Source organism: Conger conger, chromosome 8, assembly GCF_963514075.1.
Source record: "Conger conger chromosome 8, fConCon1.1, whole genome shotgun sequence".
NCBI classification, from domain to species: domain Eukaryota; kingdom Metazoa; phylum Chordata; class Actinopteri; order Anguilliformes; family Congridae; genus Conger; species Conger conger.
In genome coordinates, this window is record NC_083767.1 from 35,998,630 (window position 1) to 36,024,836 (window position 26,207).

At 41.3% G+C, this 26,207-nt stretch overlaps 1 protein-coding gene across 2 annotated transcripts in view; it reads right to left on the bottom strand.

Annotated features, from left to right (window-relative positions):
• Nucleotides 1-26,207, bottom strand: part of slc2a9l2 (solute carrier family 2 member 9, like 2) — a 158,170-nt gene that overhangs the window by 90,500 nt on the left and 41,463 nt on the right. For both annotated transcript variants that reach the window (XM_061251989.1, XM_061251990.1), the window contains 2 exons: nucleotides 17,907-18,031; nucleotides 7,260-7,405 (listed from right to left, as the gene is read on the bottom strand). In XM_061251989.1, the coding sequence (XP_061107973.1) occupies nucleotides 7,260-7,405; nucleotides 17,907-18,031 (271 nt within the window). The remainder of the gene's footprint in view (nucleotides 1-7,259; nucleotides 7,406-17,906; nucleotides 18,032-26,207) is intronic.

The window sequence follows — 26,207 nt, forward strand, 5'->3', positions numbered from 1 at the left end:
TTGATTTTTATTATACATAATGAACTCATACAGGTGGATATTTCCTTGACTGCGTCAGGTTACCTGCAGTGCACCACTCCAGATTTTAACACCTAAAGCTTGATTTTACAAGATAAGTTGAACAGTATCAATCCTCTGGTGACCATGGGAGTAGCAGGCAAGCAAACACAGAGACAAGGACCTGGGGGGTTTTCTCCCTCTTTTCCTCTCCCTCCATATCCCCCCTCTCTCTCTTCCTCCATATGCCTCTCTCTCTCTCTCTCTCTCTCTCTCTCTCTCTCTCTCTCTCTCATTCTCTTTCTCACTCTGTGTGTCTCAACAACCTGCTTGCTTGCTTGCTTTGGTCGGCACTACCTGAGGCTGTCCACAGAAGGTGACTGTCAGAAGCCAATGCCCAGAGAAGCAGAGGGGCAGAGTTTATTTAATGAATGCTCTTAATAGATGTGGACAGGGTCCAAGATATCCAAATGAAGCGGCTACGAGCCGGAATGATGACAGCAATTACATTAGCGAGAACGCCAGTTAGGCAGGCCCAGACCGGCACACAGGAGACCTGCCTCCACCTGAAACCCGCATCACAATTTCACTTTAAAATTATTTTTCCTACTCAGGTGAAACAAGGCTTAATTACATTTTTTCTTGAAGTTTTACTTTCGCTCGTCAAGTTATTCGTCCTGCCTGACTGAAAGTTGCCCTACATTTCTAAGCAGTTGTAGAGAGCAGTAGTATATAAGGGATTGCAGGTTTGAAAGAAGAGTTGGGACTACATTACAGAGCCCTTGAACCAGTGGGCACTCAGCAATTAAGCAATATTAATATGAGCATGTAAGAACAGTCATAGAAAGCTGAGCAGGGTGATGCATAAGCAGATTAGGTCCAATAAAGCCAGAGAAAGCCACAAAGTAGCAAAGGAACAAAAATGCTGAAAAGAAAGAACTGATGACAATAATATTTAGGTTTGAAAAAACACAAAACTGAACATTATTGGTATTCTAGTAGGCATTTGCAACCAAGCACACAGCCTTAAAATGAGAAAAGCAATAACAGAAAACTAATGCAAAAGAGAAATGCAAAGCTGAGTAGTTTTGTGATTACCTTTGAGTGGGTGGGCGGGAAGCCCTTCTTGATTAATAAAGGAAAGTCGAACTTACTGTGAGGGCATGGGAGATGGGCAGGGTTGTGTGGGGTTCTTAGCCATGGGCAGTTAGCCAATGTGCAATACTGCAGTTATATCTGTAAGCACGCACTCACACAAACACACACATGCACAAACATACACACAGACGCACACACACATGCACACACGCACACACACACATACACACACACGAGCGCGCGCAAACTTATACTTACACACACAAACACACACACATGCACACACACACTCACATACGTACATGCACGCACACACACGCGCGCGTGCGTGCATACTTACACACACACACACATGCACACATATGCACATGCACACACACACACACATACACACGCATGCACACACACACACACACACATACACGCATACACACACACGTGCACGTGCACATACTTACACACACACACATGCGCATGCACTTCCCAAATGTGCAGGGCTGTTCAGTGCAGTTTGCTTCTGATGTTCTTTAATGTGCTCAGACATATTTAGGCATGTAGGCAGTTAGGTAGCAGATCCCAGCTCATTTTCTAATCGGAACAGAAAAGCAAATCTGGATTCAAAAGGCGGAACTGACCAGCAAAATCCAAAGTGGAGAAAAAAAACAAAAAAAACTGGTTTGTATTCAGAGAACAGGCCGAGTCCTTCACCTTTCTCTCTGCTCCTGATCCGACACGAGAATCTGAGAGTGTGCACCTCTCATTACAGTATGCAGTAAAAAAATAAATGTAAAAAATAAAAACCCTCCAGTGCCCGGCAGGAGTGAGGACGGATTGGAGGCTATAGTAAATCTTATGTTTCCTGACAGGTGATTCATGGGCCATAATCCCAGGAAAATAAAATAATTCCTACAGCCCCCTGGCATGATTCTGACACTGCTGTTCCTGCTGCCAATTGTGTGAGGGATGACAGCAGCTGCAGGTGCCCACATCTCTGGAGCAACAAAGAAATTCTGCAAAAGCCCAAAAGAAAATATGTGTATATACTGTACACACAATGCAATACAATGTGATACAAACACAGGCACGCGTACACATGCCCACACACACACACACACACACACACACACACACACACATTACCTTACCACATTACCTGGGAACAGACTACCATGAGCGCTTCTCACATGGCCACAACCGTGATTTCAGGTACTCGCTTTTCTAATATCCAGGCGAAATTGAGGGCAACTCTGTGCAAGCCCTGTCTAATGTGCACACAATTCAGAAAAGGGGGGAAAATATCTGTCTGATGAGGCTAAGCGCTTTTTGAAATCACGCTAACTGGGTCAGTTGATATAACGATCTTCACTTATGAGGTCCTGGTAACAGACAGAGCCGGTTAGCAAAATTACGCTAGCAATCGTGTCTGATTACAGTAGTTTAACTCATCCTCAGCTTTTATACTCTATGGGCTTCATCAAACACTGCAATCATACATATTCACAAATTTATTTGCTAAAACCCCTGACCCAAATTATCGGAATTGACCCAAATTATAGGAATAGGAACCATGACCAAAAAAATTATCTCGATAGAGAAGTCCACAGAAGTCCACAGAAGTCCACTATCTGACTTACTTGGGAAGAGACAAACAAAGAAGGAACCTCATTATCAAGCAATCAAATGGAAACCATTCAGTTTTAATTTAATGTGTCCAAGGGAGATAAAATGTACTTTGTTGAAGTTGATTTAACCCGAAACATCTTACTGCGAATATTTAAGCGATGTCAGTAAAAAGAAAAGCATTTGTTTCAGCATCTTTTGAGTGGAACTTTTGATGGTGTCAGACACTGCCCGGGAGATAATAGTCCCTGGGGATGAATAACATTTTATACGGTGGTACTATGATGTGCCAAGGTGAACGGGGGCATTGAGTTTGTTCTCCCAGAGGAACTGGAACAGGACATGATTTTATTCACATAACCACCTTCCCTGCGGCCTGAGAACACAAGCATCGTCTGCAAAGTACTAGAGACATCAAATTACAAACCTTCGGTCCTCATTTACTTTAGCGAAATAACACATACACACCGTCTATAAAATTCCTGCTGAGACTCCCAGGGAAATCTAATTCTTGATGAAATTGAGACCATGTACATTAAGATACTTAATGCGCGCACGCTGAATTTGACTTTTACATTTCAGACCATTATATTGGGCCAAATATGGTCTCACAACTTAACATTTCCATAGTTACATTACATTACGTGGCATTTAGCAGACGCTCTTATCCAGAGCGACGTACAACAAAGTGCAAATCAATCACAAGAACAAGTGCAAAAGTAGACCTGAGAGGACAGTACAGTTCCGAGTCCTAGTGTAAACATACAGAAATTCAGAACCCTTGAAGAGTACAATCAGCTTTCAAACTAGCATACCACTGTTGGCAGCTAGAATACAACAATAGCCAATAAAAACAACAATACCTATACAAGTAACAATATCTATACATAAGTGCCATTACGGTCTAAGGCTAATCACAGTGATTGTGAGTTGGGGAGGGAAAGGTGAAGCCTGAAGAGATGGGTCTTCAGTCTGCGCTTGTGAATTGCAATTTGAAATTTGGAAGATATAGCTTTTTCTTGTCTGATTAATTTGTAGTTATCTGCCAGAGTGACACCGTCTTTCTAAGTAAACTTTGCCATTGGCAAAATCTATAGTCCACTAAAGCAGAAAATTACAAAACTAGACATCCATCTCTTATGCATATCCATTTTGATTTATGCAGTCTTGAGGGTCAAACCGTATTGCTTGGGTGTTTACAGAGATGGTGAGAATAATTTATTGTGTGAGCACAGCTGAGCTACGAATGAATATTGAGCATACTGCAAACCGTCACCAAAGAATTGCTCAGTATCAGAGCAGAGAGGATGAAAGCCCATGAAAACAGACCATACAAGCCAAGTGGAAAATAACCAATGAAAATGGACTGCACCCCAGCACGTTCCATAGGCTGTTTCCCACAAAAAGCATGGACTAAAACACCATTGTAACAAGGAGAGTGAACCAATGCCAAAACACATACTAGAGAGAAAGAGAACACATCAAGATCCTGTGATCCTCTGCAAAAGATTTGGTCTGGCCAAACAAGTGTATGCAATACATGCCGAGACTGAAGATGGCACAAGGGCACCAACCAAGATACCCAACAGAAGCATGCACTTGAGTGAAAAGGAACATGAACATAAACTCATAAACTGCAGCTAATACTGTGGGATTATGGGTACTTATATAAAATCATTATGGTATAACATACCTGTAATGATAACTGTACATTGGGTTCCATAATGTGACATTTGCTTGTGGCTAAATAGCAGATTCTCAGCTTTTACAGTATTAAAGGGCATGTTTATACATTTTGTATCAACGTTTTATACTTTATGAGTATGAGTCTGTGCATGTGAGTGAAAGCCTGACTGGCTGGTTATGAGAGAGAACGTGAGACGTTTGCGGTGCAAAAGCTTCCATCATTCACAGACAAAGGCTACTCCAGGGATTCTAAAATCTGGCCAGTACTCCTGCTGTTTTTCATTCCTCCCCCCTAATCAAGGACTGATTTAAACGCATCGGGTGAATGTAATGCCCAGTCAATCAGTGACATGATTGGACAACGGTCCATCGGTCAGAAGAGAAACTCAGCAGTACCACTGACTTCAATTTCATAGTTTATTTCACAGGGACATTGATAGCATTTCTCTAAATGTGCCAGTTAGCCAGGAAGGCTACTACACATCTGTAGTCCCTGAGCTACACGTCTTCAGTCTGTGGGAGGAAACTTGAATACCCTGAGGAAACCCATGCGAACAAGAGGAGAACATGCAAACTCCACTCAGAGCCTCTAGGCATGCAAGAACTCAAACCCCAAACCTTCTTCCTTCTAAAAGGTTTAGGTTCAGTTATCAGGTAGGACACTGCCATCGTACCCCTGAGCAAAGTATACAACTTGATATACACCCAGTGACCACTTTATTATGTATTTATTAGACTTATTTTATTGAATTATTGGCCTTCTGCTGCTGTAGCCCATCTAAATCAAGGTTTGGCATGTTCTGTTTTCAGAGATGCTCTTCTGCATATTAATATTGTAATGCTTGGTTATTTGAGTCGCAGTTTCCTTCCTGTCACCTTGAACCAGTCTGGCCCTTCTCCTCTGGCCTCTCTCATTACCAAGGCATTTTCACCCAGAGAACTGCCACTCCCTGAATGTTTTCTGTTTTTCCACACCATTCTCTGTAAACTCTAGAGACGCCAAAAATCATTCCACAGTCAAAATCACTTGGGTCATATTTCTTTCCAAATCTGTTTGATCTAAACAACAACTGAACCTCTTGACCACGCCTGCGTGCTTTTATGCATTGAGTTGCTGCCACATGATTAGCTGATTAGATATTTGCATTAACAAGCTGGCATACAAGTCTGCCAAATAAAGTTGTCACTGCAGTAAACAACTGGCTGTATACATGCGAAGATACAAAATATTTTGTGAGTTGCTCTGGATAAGAGGTTGTGCTAAATGCCTGTGATGTAATGTTTCAGCTCTGGGCCTGGTCAGTGCATGGCCATTGGGTTGGGCTATGGGCTAGCACGTTTAAAATATATTATGAAGCATTATGCATCAAATAACAGACAATAACCTCCCTTGTTTTTTCCACACCACAGCTCCACGAAACTATGTTTTTTGATGAACAGAAGATGATTTCAAACAGCTAATGGGGTACAAAGTGTTGTGCAGTCATTTCCACAGTTGAATATTTGAATGTTTCAATTGCAACTAGAAGCAGCCTGAAATGGCATTGAATATCTTAACTTTGAGAACTGCCAACCTCTCTGGATAACAGCACCTCAGAGTTAATGAAATGTCAGCTTAATTATAAAGCTGGAGAGAAGAACATATTTGCTTATGGGGAAAAAAGTGTAAGACTATTCAGTTGAGCAACCCATTAATTAAACCTCAATATATTTAATAGACTGGTCATTAAATGGCACATTGAAAAACTCCAAATGATGTGCCTTCCCTTAACAGTGAACAGGCTGATTCAGTTCAATTCATTGTCAAATGAATTATGTTGTTCAAAGAGTGATCTTTCTTTGCAATTCGTGAGAGCTGGGACAGAAGTAATCACAACATCATTCCTCAATTCTTTTTAATTGAAAAATTGGAAGAATATGAAATTAACTTTTCTTTCAATTTGCATTACACCTACATATAATGTATGTATAATTCCCCAGTTGTAAACCAAGGTATCGAATGATTAAATTCCTCGTTTATGGAATTCATAACTTTACTTCATTATTGTGAATGTGAAATTGAATGTGACGCATTACAAAGCAAAATGGCCCATTGGGACAATAAATACTGACTGTACTTTGAACTTTGCCCTTGTTCTATTCAAAATAGAATAAGCGCCTCGGGCGCTGCATGATGATTCTGTTAGTCGAGACTCTGATGCAGTCATTTCAGGTGAATGTCTATGCCAGGGCTGCATAGCGACACAATGTGCAATGCCCCTCGCTGTTTCAGCTGGCCAAAAGCACAGATTCCCAATCTGCCGGCAAATGTGTGCGAATACTCTCACATTCCATCGGAACGCACCTGGAATAACCCCAAAATAATCCAGGAAGAAGGTCAAACTCGAACACGGCCTGCCCTGAGAGATAAATCCAGCTGTGGAACGGGAACTGAATGAAACCCTTGATATCCTTTGGTGTTTTTCATATTCGGCACTGTGCGATTGAAATATAGAGCAGTGAGTAAGAGATTCGGGAACTTGCACGGGCATAGAATTCCGAACCAGAACCCTGAACCAATGGAAAACTTGTTGGCTACCCTGCTGAAAAACCCAGTTATGCCAGCTTGACCAGTTTGGAAATTGAGTTAGTCAAGCTGGTCATAAGCCGGTCTAGCTAGATATGAGCTGGTCAACCAGTGAGTGTTGGTAGCTTGTGTGAGCAGGTAGCTGGTCAACCAGCTGTTTCAAAACGTAGCTTGAGCTGTTTTTTTCACGAGGGTACCCTACAGTATTATACATGAGGTAGAACTGAGCAGAACCAGGAAAGGCCTGTCGCATGTGGCCAAGCAGGTACTCGCTGGAGGTCACAGAACTCACCTGTCCAAGTAATTCGGGCAGCCCCAGGACCTGTCCCGTGAAGACGCCCAAGCAGATGAAGACCGAGTTGAACTGGCCAATCGAGCCCCGAATTTCCTTGGGGGAGATCTCTCCCAGGTACATGGGCAGGGCACTGAGGGCAATGCCTGTTCGGAGAAACGGCAAACAAATGAACATACAAGCAAACAAAACAGCACAAAAACAGGAGTTCTGTGCACTGCAGCCTAACCTTAATTTAACCATGGGGCTGACTCATCGTTTTTACCTCTTAACATTAGAACCTACAGTAACCTGCTCTTTCATTTTTTTAACAACAAGCTGTGTGTCGTGTTGGATGAAAAGCACTGTGTGAGCTGTTGAAAGTATATTCTGTATAACTACTGAATTCAATTTGCACCTTTTTAACATTTGTAATTTTATGACTGTTGAATATTTTGTTGATAACTCTCTGCTCTGACAAATACACCACAGCAAATTCCTAATACGTGTGAATGTATGGGGAATAAAGTTGATTTGATTCATGTTTTACAATGAAAGTCAGTTAAATAAAATAATATAATATATAATATAATATAAAAAATAATATAGTAGCATTTTTAACACTTACATCTGAAATGATATTTCAAGGACTAGACATGTATACCCAAACAGCAGACCCAAGCTGTCTTCTAATAAACTAATCTAAGATAGATGCAAACAAGTCTGTATATCCATAACTATTTCTTGCTAAAGCATGAGGCTACTGCATTATTCATCTGCAGTTGATTTGAAGTACCATCCATTTTCCAGCAGAATATTTGCTTGAGCTGTTAATATTAAGTGCCTCACGCAAAAGCACTATAGCTCCCATTCTCTTGGGATTTGAACCTGCAACTCTATAGATAGCATTATGTGCTGCCTCCACTTGCATTAGACCACACTCTTCCCACCGTTGTCATCCTCCATAGTTCAGAAATATACAATGGGGTATCGCACAAAATGTGTGGACTGCATGAAGGATTTTATAGCTCCACTGTCACTTCAGCTATAAGCTCCAATTAATTTTTATTTATTCAATTCTTTCATTTCCCAAAGGGTAATTTCTTCCAGCAGAAAGTTAAGTATTTCTGAGCCAGAATGGAGGAGGGAATTGCAGAGGTTTTGGACTGGAAGGCAGAGGGAGTGTTTGCACTCAAACAGTCATTAGCCAGCTGTCAGTACAACCCAGCAAGTCTCTCCAAACACTTCCCCAGCCACTGCCTCTGCCTTTACAAAAGGCATGACAAAAAAACTGTCTTACTGCAGTATTCAGTAACATAAGGAACTTCCCATATGGTCTGTGAGCACCTTCAGAAAATCTAAATTAACTTCTATACATCTGCCAGTGAAAGATAAGGATGACTTATTCAGTTGTTGTCCAAGATCAGGTAGTACACAATCACAGTAGTTCTTATAACAGAGAGTGAAATTAAAGTTCCCAAAAATTTGCACCACTTTTAGAATTTTATAATTTGTTAGTTTGAATGAATGTTGATGTTCAATAATGATATATACAATTAAAGACAAATAAAGATGCTGCCACTCACCAACCAGACAGTTTACATTTACATTTACATTTTTGTCATTTGGCAGATGCTTTTAATCCAAAGCGACTTACAAGTGCATAGGTTCTACCACATGTCAATGCATGACATCCAGAACTAGGAAAATACACATGGAATGCTGTTCTAAACATATAGTCGTCATCATCATTTATTTTATTTTATTTCATTTTTTTTTGGGGGGGGGGGTTAGACAAGGATAGGGATATCAGAAAGGAGGGGCGGGGGAAATCAGGAGGGAGGACTAAGGTAGAGTTTGAAAATTTGTGTTTTGAGTCTGCATTGAAATAGGGGGAGGGATTCTGCGGTCCTGACAGTGGTAGGCAAGTCATTCCACCACTGAGGAACCAGAATGGAAAACAGGCGTGAACGTGCAGCTCAACCACCAGGTGCACGTAGAGAGGGAACCATAAGGCGACCAGTGCTGGCAGACCGGAGTGGTCTAGCTGGGGAGTGGGGAGTGATCAAGGATTGTATGTAAGGTGGGGCAGTCCCCTTAGCAGCCTGAAATGCCAACACTAGGGCCTTGAAACGGATGCGTGCGGCAATAGGAAGCCAGTGGAGGCCAATGAGAAGCGGGGTGACATGAGCCGACCTGGGCTGACTGGTGATCAGGCGGGCTGCAGCATTCTGGACCAGCTGGAGGGGCTTGATGGCACACGCTGGGAGACCGGCTAGGAGGGAGTTGCAGTAATCCAGGCGGGAAATGACGAGCGCCTGGACTAGGAGCTGGGTGGCTTTCTCCGTCAGGAGATGACGGATACGGCGTATATTATACAGAAAGAACCTGCAGGTTCTGGCAATGGAGGATACTTGGGGAGCCAGGGTGAGGCAGTTATCAAGAGTCACCCCAAGATTCTTTGCCGTACGGGAGGAGGAAACTACAAAGTCCTCAACAGTCAGTGAGAGGTCGATTGACGGAGAGGACTAAGCAGGGATGTAGAGAAGCTCAGTTTTGGCAAGGTTGAGCTTCAGGTGGTGGGAAGTCATCCACGCAGAGATATCAGCCAAGCAGGCAGAGATCTGTGTGGTGACTTGGGTGTCGGGGGGGGAAGGAAATAAAGAATTGTTAAACTGTTACATCAACAGCCACAGTGCAATCTTGCCAGCTGTTCCCCTCTCAGCTTACTAATAGTGAATTAATACACTCACTGAGCACTTTATTAGGTATTTATTAGACTTATGCTGCTGCTCACTGGTTTTTATTTTTTTGCACCATTCTCTGGAAACTCTAGAGACTGTTATGTGTGAAAATCTCCAGAGGTCAGCAGTTTCTGAGATACTCAAACCACCCTGTCTGGCACCAACAATCATTCCATGGTCAAAGTCACTTAGATTACATTTCTTCCCCATTCTCACATTTGGTCTGAAAAATAGCTGAACCTATTCACCATGTCTACATGTTTCTATGCATTTACTTGCTGCCACTTGTTTAGCTGATTCAATATTTCCATTAACAAGTTGGTGTACAGGTCTACCTAATAAAGTGCTCACTGAGTGTATATGTTATAGGCAGACCTGGGTTAAGCATGTAATTGCTTTGGTTTCAAACACTTTTCTGTGCTTGATTGATCTTGCCTGGTGCAACAGAGCCAACCCAGAAGACCAGAAGGTGGGGTTTGCACTTTTTGAGAGTATTTCAGACATGTACAGTTGTGGTCAAAAGTTTACATACACTTGAAAAGAAGATGTATGTCATGGCAGTCTTGGGTTCCCAATCATTTTGTAAGCCAGTCATAAGTAACATTTGGTCTCATGCGCTGGTCAGCTTGCTGACTTCCCCCTCCTGGAGCATACATTGTTAGCCCCCACCGTTGGCACACATGCCTGTGGGGGAGAGCTAGAGAAGGATTCTTAGAGGCGCCTTCTTGGGCCCTGGGGCCCCCCTTTTCTCACATTCCTGACAGGTTACAGAATACTGGAGATGGTATAAAGATGTTTCATGATAATCCCAGGTCAGAATATAGTAATGTTTGGTGTTATTCTGATTGGCTCAGTGCGACTGGTGTAATGGTCTAGTTTTTGTAACAGTCTACCTTTGATAGCATAACCATTCAGGAGCCGAGGGGAAACTGCGCAAAAGCTGTCTCTGTAGAAGCCATGTGTTTTAGCCCCCTGCCTGGTGGGCCTGGCTGTAAATTATAGATGGGTGAATCACTTTTAGGGTCAAGAACTAAGGCCTGGATTTCGGAGATAAGGAGAAGAAACCAAATAGTCTGGGGTGTCTCCTTTCCTTTCATTCACCCAAATCAGGTTTATCCAAAAGGTATATTACCATGAGAGGCACAAATACATATTTACAGCATAATGCAGTTATCCTGAAAACTCCCAACTACAGCATTCATAGATATGATGGGGCGGCCTATAGTATAGTGTTTAAGGTCAGGAAGGGCTGCCATTTGTGAGGGGCCTGAGAGCTGGGGTTCCTGGTCAATGTTGTTTAGACTAAGGGAAAGATGTATGAGTGGTTCAAGGGCAGTTGGGTCATGGGAAAAGAATACTCCAGAACATTGGTGACCTCCCTGTGACCCCATACCTGGTCACTTCCAAGGGGGAAGACTCCGGACAATGCCGCAGTGCCCTCATTTGGGCACTGCTGCCATTACACCGGTGACTGTTCTCCTAGATTAAATATTCAAAACTGCTATTAAGATAGTAAATAGACCTGGTAAAACCTTGAAACCTTGATTGCCCATGTGATCCTTGTATTATTATATTATTAAGTCTTATTTAATGGTAACAGGAATTGCATGTAAAATAGATAATCAGGAGGGAAGTTTCATGATAACTGCAACATAATAAAACATAAGGGTAATCTGTTTGGTATTTGGTATCTCTATTCTTAATTTGTGTATTTTGTAATTGATTGTGATATTTAAAGCTAATAACCTACCTGTCTGCGAATAAACTATTTTGTTTGTAACTTGCGTGATCTCTATGACTCTAATTCATCTTGTACCTTTTTCAGCCTAAATTACAACTGAATACTCAGGGGGAAATGGTGGCTAGAGACCGACCGATCGGCGGCTTGGTACACCTGTGATAGTTCTAAGCTGTGAGGCCAGCAAGTTTCTGCCCATTAAAGGATCAGTGACGCACGGCTCTTGTGATTTGGTGCGAAGGGCGTTACGGCGCTGGCTCCTGCCAAATTAGCTCTAAGGAGCAACTATCATGGCAGGTTTGCATGTATTGTGTTGACTGGAGCCTCAGCCTCTGAGTTCTCCACCGAACTGAGATTTCAGCAGTGATGCTAATCCCGGGAGCATCTATTGAGTAATGGTGGCGCAGGTACGAGTCAAGTGTAATCACTCCCGAGATCCGCGTAAGTTACAAACCCAAATTTTTAAATGATATTTTAAATGGAGTCAGATAAACAAGTAAAACTATAGTAACCACTATGCGTACAATACGGCCCCGTTTGAGAACGGAGAATATTAAGAATTGTACTGATCCGTTTCTGGCCAGCTGTAAGCGGAATATGGGGCAAGTCAATCCATATCTGACCCATGGCAACGGACCCAGTATATTCTTAAACATAATTGTGCTCTTTTCTTGTACGGAGGATAATAATTAACCCTACTAATGTTCTCCCAGCAATGCCAGAACGACAAGCATGCAAAACCCCCTTCGGCCCCCGCTAATTTCCGTCATTGGGTTAGCGTGGGGTTTTACAATTTCTACAACTCATATTTTTCTGCGAATGATTGGAGCACATACTTCTTTGTCAAAAAAACATTCATTTGGTTGGGAGTCTTGTGACCAAAATGTGACCAAATCTGCTGGGTCAGAAATATACATACAGCAATGCTAATATTTGGTTAAACATCCCTAGGCCATTTTCACCTCAATTAGATGCTTTTGGTAGCCATCCACAAGCTTCTGGCTTTTCTTTTTGACCACTCTTCTGGACAAAATTGGTGCAGTTCAACTAAATTTGTTCTCGATCGGGTTTAAGTTAGGACTTTGGGAAGGCCATTCTAAAATTCTAGCCTGAGTTAACCATTTCTTTACCACTTTGATGTGTGTTTGTCCTGTTGAAACACCCGACTGCATCCAAGATCCAACTTCAGGCTGATGATTTTAGGTTTTTTGGAAGAATTTGGAGGTAATCCTCCTTCATCATTATTCCATTTACTTTCTGTAAAGCACCAGTTCCACTGGCAGCAAAGCAGGCCCAGAGCATAATACTACCACCACCATGCTTGACGGTAGGTATGGTGTCCTTGGGGTTAAAGGCCTCACCTTGTCTCCTCCAAACACATTTCTGGTCATTGTGGCCAAATAGCTAAATTTCTGTTTCGTCTGACCACAGAACTTTCCTCAAGAAGGCCTTTTCTTTGTCCATGTGATCAGCAGCAAGTCAAGCTTTAAGATGCTGCTTCTGGAGCAAGGGCTTCCTTCTTGCACGGCAGCCTCTCAGCCCATAGCGATGCAAAACGCGCTTGACTGGGACACTGACACCTGTGTTCCATCAGCTTCTAATTCATTGCAGACTTGCTTTTTGATGGTTCTTGGTTTGACCATCCTAAGCAATTTTCTCTCAGCAGCAGGTGATATCTTGCATTTTCTTCGTGGCAGTGACATAACTATGCCATGCATTTTATACTAACAAACAATTGTTTGCATAGTTGATCTTGGGACCCGTAGCTGCTTTGAAATGGCTCCAAGTGACTTTCCTGACTTGTGCAAGTCAGTGATTCGCTTTTTCAGATCCATGCTGAGCTCTTTAGACTTTCCCATTGTTGTGTTTGTGGCTGAGTCTAATGAGTGTATCAAATGAGCCCTATTTAAATCAGCTCAGCGAAGTCACCAGCTGTAGTCAATCAAATCACTCACAAGAAGTTAAGAGGCCATGCCACAAAGCAAATTTGATTCACACTTTCTACCTCATCAAAATGGATCATTCAAGTTGCTGTATGTATATTTTTGACCCAGCAGATTCTGTCATATTTCCAGAAGCATTCATTTTTTTTGTGTGTGACAAAGACAAATGTTCCAATCATTCCATCACAGAAAAATAAGACTTCAATCATTGGAAACTCAAGAATGCCATGATATACATATTCTTTACAAGTGTATGTAAACTTTTGCCCACAACTGTAGGTTCAAAATACATCGGACATTTGAATACCAAAACAATTGCATATTTGACCCAGGTCGGGTTGTAGGTAATTCATACTTAGCAATACGAATATTTTGTATTCAGTGAAAAGTGCTGAGCTGGGTTGTTACAGACCATGTGCATTACCCATATGCATACTACAGAATTGCAAACACACAATCAGTGACTGGTGTGAAGGTGATGGCACCACTGTTACTAACAGAAGGAACTTCCCACATGGTCTGTGAGCACCTTCAGAAAATCTTCTATACATCAGCCAGTGAAAGCTAAGGATGACTTATTTAGTTGTTGTTTTTCTGTTCAAAATCTGGTAGTGCACAATCAAAGTAGATAGCATAGCACAGCTGTAATGACCATTCAAGTGTCAGATTCTGACAGCGGAAGGAACAGAGATAGTGAACGGCACAAAGTCTAGAATGGGGGGGGGGGGGGGGGGGATCACAATCAGCCAGGGGACTGGCAACCAACAAGGAGCGGGCCACAACATCACCCGCCAATTTCACCCCACAGAGAGGAAGCTGTGTTAATTCTGTTAACATAATTATCATGTCCGTTTCCATGGAAATAAAGGAACTCATTATCTCACTCCTAACTTCTAATATCCACATAGACCAGCCCCTGAAATAAATTGCGATGGCCATCCTGGCGCGAACTCGCAGTGGGGAAGTGTATTAAATTGGATATAATAGAAGACTAATAGATACAATTAGTCCCCTGTATAAAGGTGTGCAGGTAATCAGAAAGCCAGGTCAGAGGACATACCCAATGCTCTGCTATTACCTTAGGGAATTATATCCCTTACATGACCAATTACAAGCAGGTGCATATTTCCAGTATAGTATTAATAAAACAGAAAAATAGTTATTTTGTATTAAGATACAGTAAGATATATTATATACTGTATACCTTAAGATAAGATATACTTTATTGAACTCTGTGGGGAAACTTGTCCCCTGCATTTGATCCATCCTAGTTACTTAGGAGCCATAGTGCAGAGCCCAGGGACCAACACCAGTTCTGAGGCCTGGTCATGGCCAATGGCAGAAGCACACCAAAGCTGACATGCATGTCTTTCAGAGTACCCTGAGAATACCCATGCAAACACGGGGAGAAAATGCAAACTCCTCACAGAAAGGATCAGGCCCGTCCGGATTCAGACCCAGAACCTTCTTCTTGCAAGGGAACAGCGCTAACCACTATGCCAACAGGCCGCCCAGCTTTTCAGGTCTTTTGTATTTCTCCAGACAAGACTTTGAGAGGGACTATTCTCAAGGAATCACAAGCTTAGCTATTGTTAAACTGCTTGTCTTTAAAACAAAAGGAGACCTTATCAGGCAGCATAAGCCACATACAGCACTTTGACATTCACCCCGTTGGCTGTAAATAGACACGATAGATGGCACTTCATGTGGCATCTCAGCTTGGAACAATAGCAGCAAACCTCAATAAGACTGCATTCACTGCACATCCAAGCTGACATTTAGGGCTGCATGTTCTCTTATAAAGAAGAGAAGAATTATATTTGCGTAGCTGGGGAAATAGGTTTACTTCTCTTTCCATTTCAGGGAGCTCACCTTTGCTTGTGCACACATTTGGAGGCCAGTAGGATCAGACACTGCTGCATACCCGAGCATAGGGTACAGTGCACCGCCTACACCTGTTTTTGCAGAGTGATTGTTGAGCAGAAAATAACTGAACATCTTTCTTATTCTTTAAATAAAGTTTTGGTTAAAATATGTCAAAAGCAAAAACCAGATCGGACAAAAACAATTCACTCCAATCTCAAATAACTGAAATAACACGCAAATAAAGGTTAATGTTTAATTAACCTTCATTTTAGGCTTAATAGTTTAGAATCTGTATTACAGTAGCAGAGTAGTTTTTATTGAGGATTTACCCTTAAATCCAACAAAAGCAGTACATAACACCTTTATAACCACTCCATGAACATTTATAAATGCTTATAACAATAACAGCCAATAGGCATATCATGCTGTCACCACATGGTGCTGATGCAGCAAGTGACACCATACCATATAATAAAGACAATACGCATACAATTTGTGATTATGGGCTAAAACATTTATGAATGTCTATGTAGTGGCAATTAAGCAGTTGTATAGCTCTCATGAAGGATTAGTCACAGAAGGGCTGACCATTTCTATTCTACCAAAGCAGTGTAGTACTGTGGCTAAAATTAGCATTCACACACCTTCAGCTAAGATGAATGGTACATTAGCATGCATAAGCACCTGATTAGTCTGGTAATGTCTTTTTTTGCTCTCATTGAAAGTCCATTGCAAAAGATGTGTCAGGTTCTGTGTCCTGTTATCTGTTTACTGTTTAAGTCATTCGTGTTTTTGTGTATTTGTACCCTCTGTGCTTACCGTAGTCTGTTTCCTGTTTGTTTCCTTCATTCATTCGTTTTTGTCTGTTGACTCATTTCGCATCTCCACCTCCCCAGTCCATATTTGTACTTCCTTCCTGTCTCTGTCATTGATTCTACTTACTTCTTGTTTTGATTCTTGTTTAGTGTATGTATTTAAACTCCTTTGTTCGTTTAGTTCTTTGCCAGATTGTTATGCGTCCCAACCATACTTTCCGTTATATTTAATATTATATATTATTAAATTTTGCCTGACTTCTGTTGCGACCTGTTTTGTCTTATACCACTGATTATGGGATTACCCTCTTGTTCTGTTTTGACCCACTGTGTTTGGACCTCGTTTGGATTTTCGGCTTTTGATTTTGGATTCTGTTTTTGTTTGGACTGCTCATTTGTTTTCGACCTTCTGCCTGTGACCACTACTATTCACTGGATTACCTGTGTTGTTACTGTTTGTTACTGTGTTGCATTTGTGATTGATTTGCACTTTGCTGTACGTCGCCCTGGATAAGAGCGTCTGCTAAATGCCACGTAATGTAATGTAATGTAATTTAATGCATGGATTCCGAACCTCTGCCTGGAAATTTGATTACAAACTGCCTATTCCTTGCCATTCCTGTTTGCTGGTTATCGACCCCTGCCTGTTTGAACTGGGATAAAGAAAATAAAGACTGACTGACTATTGGGTTCTTTGCTATTGGGTTCATTGTTCTAAAGCCTGACAAGATGATGCAAGAAAAATAACTTCAAAAAGAAAAAAAGGCAATGCAAATGGGACAAAGATCAACTGCGTCATTTTGAATCCAACAAACAGGCCTGTTAAAAGGGTGATTTGACCTTTTAGATAATGGTTGCCTAACAGCCATATGGCTGAGACGTAGGGCACCAGGACAGTGCACTCCATATGAGTTACAGTGCTTCATAAAGTTTTTAATATCAAGACCCATATTAGAAACCTAGGGCCTTGTTTACTAAGACCATTAGCACATGCATAGTATTTGTTTTGCACCAATCATTGGTTCTGTTATTAGTTTTGTTTGTGCTAAAAGGTTTCATGTGTACTAATGGAACCTTGGTATCTTTTGTTGACCCATCAAAAAATATACTAGCATAGCCTAGTGGACTGCAGAGTCATTCTGGGACCCACCTCATACAGTGCCACAAACCATTGGTCCCAACTCCCAGCCCATAGTTACAGCAGTAGTCTTCATTCCTGGTCCTGGAGAGCCACAGGGTGTGCTGGCTTTTGTTGTTAGTCAGCACTTAATTGATCAGTGAAAGCATTTGATTACACAGCTACTCACATGACCTAGTTTCTTGGGTCTGAATTGGTTGCTGATATTAAGGCAAAAATAAAAATCAGCACACCCTGCGGCTCTCCTGGACCTCAGGACAAGATCATAGAACAATCACTGAGAAACCACCATTTGCTCAGTTTCACTTTCATATACAGCAATGATCATTTCACATCTTTTCTTTTTCTTGTTACTTTTAAAAACAAACTTCCAGTGTTATAGTTGTTCAGCTTGATTGATGGTCCGGCTGGGAGTGGCACTCACCAGAGTCCACGCCGATGACAAATCGGCCAAGAATAATCATCTCGAAGGACCCCGCCCTCTCCCCTAGTGCCATCATCAGGGCGGCAATCACAGCAAAGATGTTATTCACCAACAAGGTGCCCTTCCTGAGAGAGAGATAGATAGATATATATAGAGAGAAATAGGGGGAGAGAGAAAGAAAGGAAGAGAGAGAGAGAAAATGAATAATTAGTATCTCATAACCTGCCATAGCTTGAAGGACAGTGAGAAACCATCAGCACTAATGATTAATAAATGAATAACAAATTAGATAAGACAAACACGGAACCTGTATCTCATATCCTGTCATAGCTTGAGGGGCAGTGCGATTACTACCAGCACTAATGTCTATTAAATGAGAAAATAAATCGACACAATTGTAATAATTGGTCATTGGGCTTTTTATCAAGATAACTGTTACAATCATTCAACTGAACTGCTTAAATGAAATTTTTATTGATGCTATTTTTAAATATAGACTTTGAATTGATTCTGACACTTTCTGTCTCTTCAATTAAATTTTCATTATTAAAAGGCTGCCTATATTGTCCAATAATATGCTCAAATGTGCATAACAAATAATATGGCTGTAATAACATCAAATAATCGCTAATGAACTTCTAATGAATAGTACATCTGTATACAATCCAGACTGGCCTTTTCTTTATGTATGTATTCTTTATGTATTTCTCACAATCCGACAGGTTGTGGATGGAGACACAACCAATCACCTTCCTTTCTCTATCACAAAAAGAACAACCCCTGTTTCTTCCTTTCATTAAAGTGGCTCAACCAATGTAATGAGCTAAATCTCTCTGAGCAAGCTGTAGGTACATGATTAACACATCCAATACGCATGCTCAGGTCACCTTCAAAAGAGACTGCAAGTTCAAGGAAAGGTCTACTTAAAAAAGTTTAAAAGTTTAAGTAAGGTCTACTTAAAAAGCGTAGCTTACCTATATGTTTGAACATAACATATAAATTACTGTCTGTGTTGTTGACTAAATACAGCATTTCTTCTTAATTGTTATCAAGAGTGGCAATCCCAATATTTTGGCATATTCTTTTGGCCAATATCCTGGCTTGTATATGAGATTCTATCTGAATCTTAATGCTGAAATAGTTACACCAATATATTTCAGTTCACCTAACCCTCTGAGGATTCACTGGGGATTCAATGAGGATTCAGCCTGAATACACAATTGGCCCAAAAGGGTCAGGCCATGTTTATTCTGCAGCCCCAGGTGACTGCTCTACTGACTTTGATCCAAAAACCCTTCAAGGGCACATACTCGCAAAGATAGAGTATCTCCACTTTGAACTCATGAGAAAAGATGTAAGGCAAAAAAGGTACAGAACCATAAATGAAAGCACTCAATAATAAGTTGTAGGGTTATGACCATCTATCCAGGGTTATTTAAAAGTCTAAATAGAAAAGTGGATATTCAGGTGTCATTTTTAAACATGCAACTTGATGCCATCCAGACAACTTTACAGTGAAGGGTGGTCATTATGTTGAAGCAATAGATTTTATATGTTCAAACACAGATTTGCAATGTACGTGTGAGTGTGTGTGTTTGTTCATTCACATGAGAGAGCATATGTGTGGCTGTGTGTGCAAATTTATTCTAAACTGATAAATTATTTATTCCTCACAGTAGAATTGATTCCAATGAATGGGTCTCTGATAACAAAATTATTTTATCTCTGAATTCTGTCATTACGTGCCTTTCCTGAGTTTAAATGTTATAATTTTTCAGCAGTCCACACAATGAGTAGATCTACTCCATATCTTTTGTCAAGAGCACCAAATTAAGCCAATCTTCATGACTGATTGATGATGAACTGTCTGCCTCGAAAGCAAGAACAACACATCCAGTTCTTTATTGGTGCCATTTCACACATTCTCATGGCTAGATAGAACCCAGTGGTGGGGGTAAAACAGGGTGTCTCTATCCACTGAAAGGCTCAACCTTCAAATCCCAAACAGGGCACTGCAGTTCAGCAAAATTGCTTAACTGTAATATGTTGTGTAAATATCGACTGATACAAATAATGTATTGTCACTGTGAGTCACCCTGAATGAGGCAAGCCAAGGCCTAACTGTGGGCTTGACACCGGCCTCCAAAGAAAATAATTCTGGCCTATACCACTCGTTCAGATATGATTTCAGTGTTAATAGTGAGAATCTTGCTTCATTCTTCTTGCTTTGATTTGAAAAAAGTTCGTGTTCTCACTGCAATTTAAGTTAAGTGAATTTGAGAAGACTTGTTGACTTGTTCACACAGTTCAAACACCTTGTCTTCTCAAGTTCACTTAATTTAAACTTCTAATTATAGGAGTTATAGGAATTCCATGGCTCTCAGGAGCAATGGAAAACTTTCAGCTTCTGAATCGTTGGTCATGAAAGTGGCAAGTGTAGCGGATCCTATGTCACAATGGTAAAAAATGTCAAATGACAAATGTCGCATGGTAAAAAAGCTCCAGACATCTTTTCAAACATTTGTATTTTCTCTCTCCTTTTGTCGCTGGCTGAGGTGAGCCTAAGCAGAAAGATGTGAGATGTATTTTATTATGTGGAAATTGAATATGTGTCTGTCTCCCCCCCGTTTCTTCAAGATTGCATTCCTTATACACCTTGAAGGTCGAGGCCAAAATATAATTTTTTTAAAAGCTTGCAAAAAAATACAATAAAAGTGCTTTTCAACATCAGGTCAGACAGTTTTCATACGAATATTCTATTGAAGATAATAAAAAGATAAGTTGCTTTATAGAGCTGATCAAATAGAAATTTAGCTCCAAAGGCAGAGGAGAAATCTCAGTGTTAATGTAGGCCTTAGTATCTGCCAAGGCAAAATAATCTCTGTTGGCAGCATTGTAGACACAACCCTACATACCAAATGATAGATCAGCTTTCTTTTGAAACCTTATTCTGTTTACACATCTCAAAGCAGCGTACATCCTGTATTAGAACTACCCTGTATTAGCTCCATATTCTGAGGTATTCACCTGAACAATTCAAAGCATTTAAACATTCAACAGTACTGCATGCAGTATATCTGTTTAAGCTTTAGAACTGTGAAAGAGAAAAAAGGAGAGAGGAAAGAGAGAGAGTGAGAGCGACAAGGATAGAGAGAGGAGCAAAGGGATAGTGTGCCACCTTGAGTTCATTATTAAACAGCAAAGCAGACAGTACCAGCCTTGTGAAGTCTAGGGAGAACTTGAGCTGAAACCCAGCAGTACCACTGGGTCAGTGAGTGCGACCTCTTGATCTTAATATACTCTTTCTGAAATACAAGGAGGAAATTAACCAAGAGCCCTATGATTCACAGTACAATTTAACACACATTAACAAAAAATGTTTCAAAAATGGGATAGTTAGTCCATTAAGGTGTGAGATCACAGGAATATTATTAATATATTACTTACATCATTAGAAGATTAACAGAACATTTTAATGCTGATGTAAAAATCACTGACGGTGTGCATGTGGTATGAGATAGATTGTCGAGGACCGGCCCTAGGCCCCCCTGATGAGAGATTGACAGGGATGGGACAGGCAGGAATGCATTGTTAACCCCTTGGACATGCCATTGAGGTGGTAGCAAGAACGCCTGTAAGAGGAAAAATATGTGGTTCAGAGCTAATGAGCAGCCATAATTGTCAGTGGAGGAGTCTGTAGTCGGGGTACTTAGATTTAGAGTACTAAGGAGCAAGGTTAATGTTCTGACTGAGGCCATGCATAGAATGAGTTCCAGCATGACCTTGGAGGAGATTCAACATGCTGAGTGAGCAGTCGGGGAATACCCCAAGCCTACAGGGGAGGAGCACAATGCCTGGCTAAAGCAAAAAGATAACGAAAACGGAAGGGATGTCAATACCGAAAGAAGATTAAGAGGCTTTAAGGGCCTTCCTGATTATAGCACAAATCATGTATTGGGTAGATTCAAAGGACTGACTGTAGAGGAGTTGGGGGATGATTTACACTCAGCTATTAGCTGGATGTCCTTTGTAGATCCCTTAAGGCGCCGCGGAGAGGGGCACCTGAAGAGTGTGTTGAGATGGTGGAGGGAACTGCTGGCTTGTATGAAGTCAAAGTTTGGAGAGAGTCCAAGGAGAGATTATGACAGGGAGACAAATAACAGTGATGAATAGGCTCATTAAAAAAGTTGCATAAGAGATAAATGTCTTCCCACTCGGTATACTGGGGACATTTCTTATCAAAAAAAGGTACACTTTTATACGAGTTAAGGATATATAAGGAGTGAGCTTTTAGACATGAAAAAAGGCTGAAAAAAGAAGAAGAAAAAGAAGCAAAGAGCATCTTAGAATTTTGCTGTTGAAGATATCTACGGGCTGTTGAAGAAAGAGCAACGCAGGACAGCTGTAGTCAAGCTGGAGTGGCGCGCTCCCTCTGCGCGCCACTCCAGGATATGGATATGGAGAGAGGAGTGACATACGCGGTGCGGACTCAGCCCAAGAGTTGTGGCAGCGGGACTGATGTCGAAGAGGTGTTCATGCGCATCCCTCATCATACAGAAAAGCTGGTGGAAGAGTTAAAGGCCTTTTACGACCTGCTGGACCCACGCAAGAACCTGAAGCCTCCCCCCCTAACCTCAGTGTCAGTGAGGAGAGGCATATGCTGCAGCTGCAAAACCCCCGACGTGTTCGAAGACATACCAGTGCACATCCCATCCAACAGGCAGGAGAAGTACGAAGTGTAGGTGAAGGCTGTCACCAAGGACATCTGCGGCATTGGAGCCAGAGACTGGAGCAAAGTCACGTCTTTCGAAAGTCTGGGTCCTGATCCTGCCCCAGATTCCCAAACCAATGCAGCTGTTCAAAGAGCTCATCAACGGCAAGGAGGAGGGATCAAATCCCGTGGAAAACGAGATGGCTATATTTAGGGCATGGGTGGTAATTATAATCTATATTACTTGTAAAAGTAGGAAAAGTAGTACATAGAAGTTCAACGTTATAAGTTTCCTTTCATTTTTATGTCTTTTCTTTTTAAAAGTTATAAGTTTCCTTTCATTTTTATGTCTTTTATTTTTTAGAAAGATACAATATACGATATAAATAAGTAGTAGACTTTAGGGGTGTTCGTACCCATTGTATTAATGGAAGTTCAGTAGCTTTTATCTCCATTAAGGGGGAGGCCAAAGAGGATGATGGGTATTTGAGGGGTGTACCTTGAATTTAACATCTGGTGGAAAGGTAAATTAGAAAGAGCTAAAGGGGTATATGGAACTTGTATGTGATTAGCAAACTGAAAGATGATGTTTAACCTGTCAGCTGTATAACTCTATTCTTTTGACTGATTATGATAAAGTATATCTTACTATAATCATATGTGATAAAGGTTCTCTTAGAGGAATACAGTGAATACAGGAAATCGTATACCAGATTTGCATCACACCCTTCACTTCGAGACTGGGCTGGAAGTTCAGTAGAATTTACCAGGGCTCCAGGACGTTCGGAGTACTTAAAGGAAAAGAGAGTTCGTCCCTGAGACACCTCAAGCTCGGCAAGGGGTCCGTGGCTCACGACAAGATGACCAAGCCCAAGAGTCTGAGGGGGTGTACTAAAACAATGAGAAGCAGCTTCTAATGCTTGTTTACCTTTCCATTTCAATTATCACTCCGCAGCTAAGCAGTTCTTCAAGTCAAAATGAAGAACCGCATAATGTGTATCAATCAGCTTGCAACAGTGTTGCCCAGGACTTGCAAGAAAGCGCTCGCCACACCGAGAAACGGCCTTCTCTAAATCGTAAAACGAGTAGACCCACGCAACGTGACGCCACCAATGTTGGACAATTTTTCAGTGTTTGGGAATGTACAAATAAACATCTATAAGGTGATGGTGAGGGTGCTAGCCGGGTGTTTTTCACACTAGTGTAATCGTTGAGAATAGAGAAGAGATCTCTATATGTATATATTAATTTAATATTTAAAACTTGGTATTCTCTAAGCAGTTAGACAAACAGAGAAACAGTAGTCTGCAGAGGCCCTGCATTCCTGAGCCCTCTCTATCTCTACGTGGTGTCTCTCTCTCATTCAGCCGATGTCAACCAGGAGACAAAACATAGCTTAGATCTGTGTGAGGGTGAGTACGTGTGTCTTTCTGTGTCTGTCTTCTCTCTATGACACTTGCAGGCCTGTGGCCTCTGACCCCCTGGCTCCAGGATATATGGCCCATTCTTATTGCTTGAGCGACAGAAGAGACACTTCATCTTGAATTCAGAAACAACACTACTCGGGAAGATCAAATAGTTATTGGAACTGTTTGTGTGCCTTTGAAGGCTAGGGGTCACTGTGCATCTACTATGCATGATATATGACACGGTCTAACCAATCATTGACTTTGTATATTTTTCTATATGCTAACACATCCAATCAGTGATAGAATTTTGTATGTTTTTATATTCTGCTCTCACCAATCAGAGGTAGGATAATTGATATATTAGGAAGACACTTATGATTATGAAATGGCGGAGTCATTCAGTTCATGCTTGACCACTTTGTATGAGTAAGTACTGGACTTACTGATAAAATAATTTTCTTCTTGGAGATACCTGGCCATTATAAGGAGAGACATTCCTGTGCCCCACAAAGTCATAAACTCTCGTTTGTTCACTAATGCTAGCTTTGTTAAGAAAAAATAATTTTAATTGTATTGTGTCTATAATATCTATATTATCACATTTTATAACCATTTCATAAAGGCAATAACTCACTCCAGGCTGTGGTATTTGTAACACACACACAATGCAACAATGCTGCAATGTAACCTCTGTAGTCTCTCACTCTCCCCTTGCAATACATTAAAAGCTTAAAACCATTTCAGCTGATGAAATTCCATTTCAGTCCATTTCCAGCTCTCAAACACAGCCTCTCAACTGTGACTCACATTAAGGAGCTGCCAGTCACACATTTGACTTGAGTAAGATTTAGATATTGAATATGAAGCTTCTCCCAGCATAATGACAGCACCTACTGTAGCTATTTCCCTGCCAGCAGCTTGGATTATGGTCCTCAAGGAACAGTTTAAAACGCAGTTAACAACCCAGTTCTTTAATAGAACTACAGACAGCTCAGCATTTAAATGTGGAGAGAGGGTGATGAGTCATCCCTTCGAATCAGTGTGTTTGCACACAGAGAACAGCTGTATGGCGATGGGAAGGTGTGGTTCCAATTAGGGCCAGCTGCTCATCCCCCAAATTAGATCAACAAACAAACAAAATATAAACATATGATGACTGAACACTGAAATATGTATTTGCCTTGCGAGGGATGCTGGGATAGGCTCCAGCCATCTTGCGATCCTGACCAGGAATAAGTGGGTTACATAAGGGAAGGATGATAACTGTCCTTACAGTATGTACTTATATGTTACCTTTTGTGAGGAAGTTGAATCAAATAATACACCCTGCTGAAAAAAACAGCTCAGGCTAGTTTTGAAACAGCCGGTGAATGGTTGACCAGTTCAGGCCAGCTCCCAGCTTGACATGGTTTGACCAGCTGAAGCTATGTTTTGAAACAGCTGGTAGCTACCAGCTTAGACAAGCTACCAGCACAAGCTAGTTGAGCAGCTCATACTAAGCTAGACCAGCTTTTTGACCAGCTTGGCCAAGCTGGTTGACCAAGCTCATACCCAGCTAGGCCAGTGTAGCTAAATTTTCAAGCTGGTTAAGCTGGCATAACTGGATTTTAAAGTAGGCCATTGTATTTGTTGTGGATGTCTAAATGTTCTTAACAAGCCCTTTAATTAGCATGATAATGTTTCCCTTGAGGACAATAAAGGGATCTAATCATAACAATGATCAAAGCAATGATGATCATGAAAACAGCTATGAACTCATTTTATAATAGTCTTCAATAAGGTTTTTAATCTTTTTTACAGCAAAATTCAGTGGAGCAAGAGAAGAGATAAAAGTGTTTAGTGCCGGTAAGTATATGCAAGAGATTTTTAGAATGTTGGCAAAATAATAATCTCTCAAAAAGCTATTGTTTTCCCAGAGAATCCTCACTCTCTGGAAGATGTGGGGGTTGTGTCATCCATTGTGTTGAACAGTGAATAGACTGGATGGGCGTGTGTGGGATGGGGAGGTGATTTGGGAATTGTGATCAATGCCCAAAATTAGACCGGCCCATCATCCACCTACCTGAATTCCTAGGCGGCCAGTTGAACCATGACCACATCCCTGAAATAAAGTAGCGCTTTTCTGGTACCTGTGCTAGCCTGCTGTTAGCATCGGCAGCACCATCAGTCCGCATCCGTGCT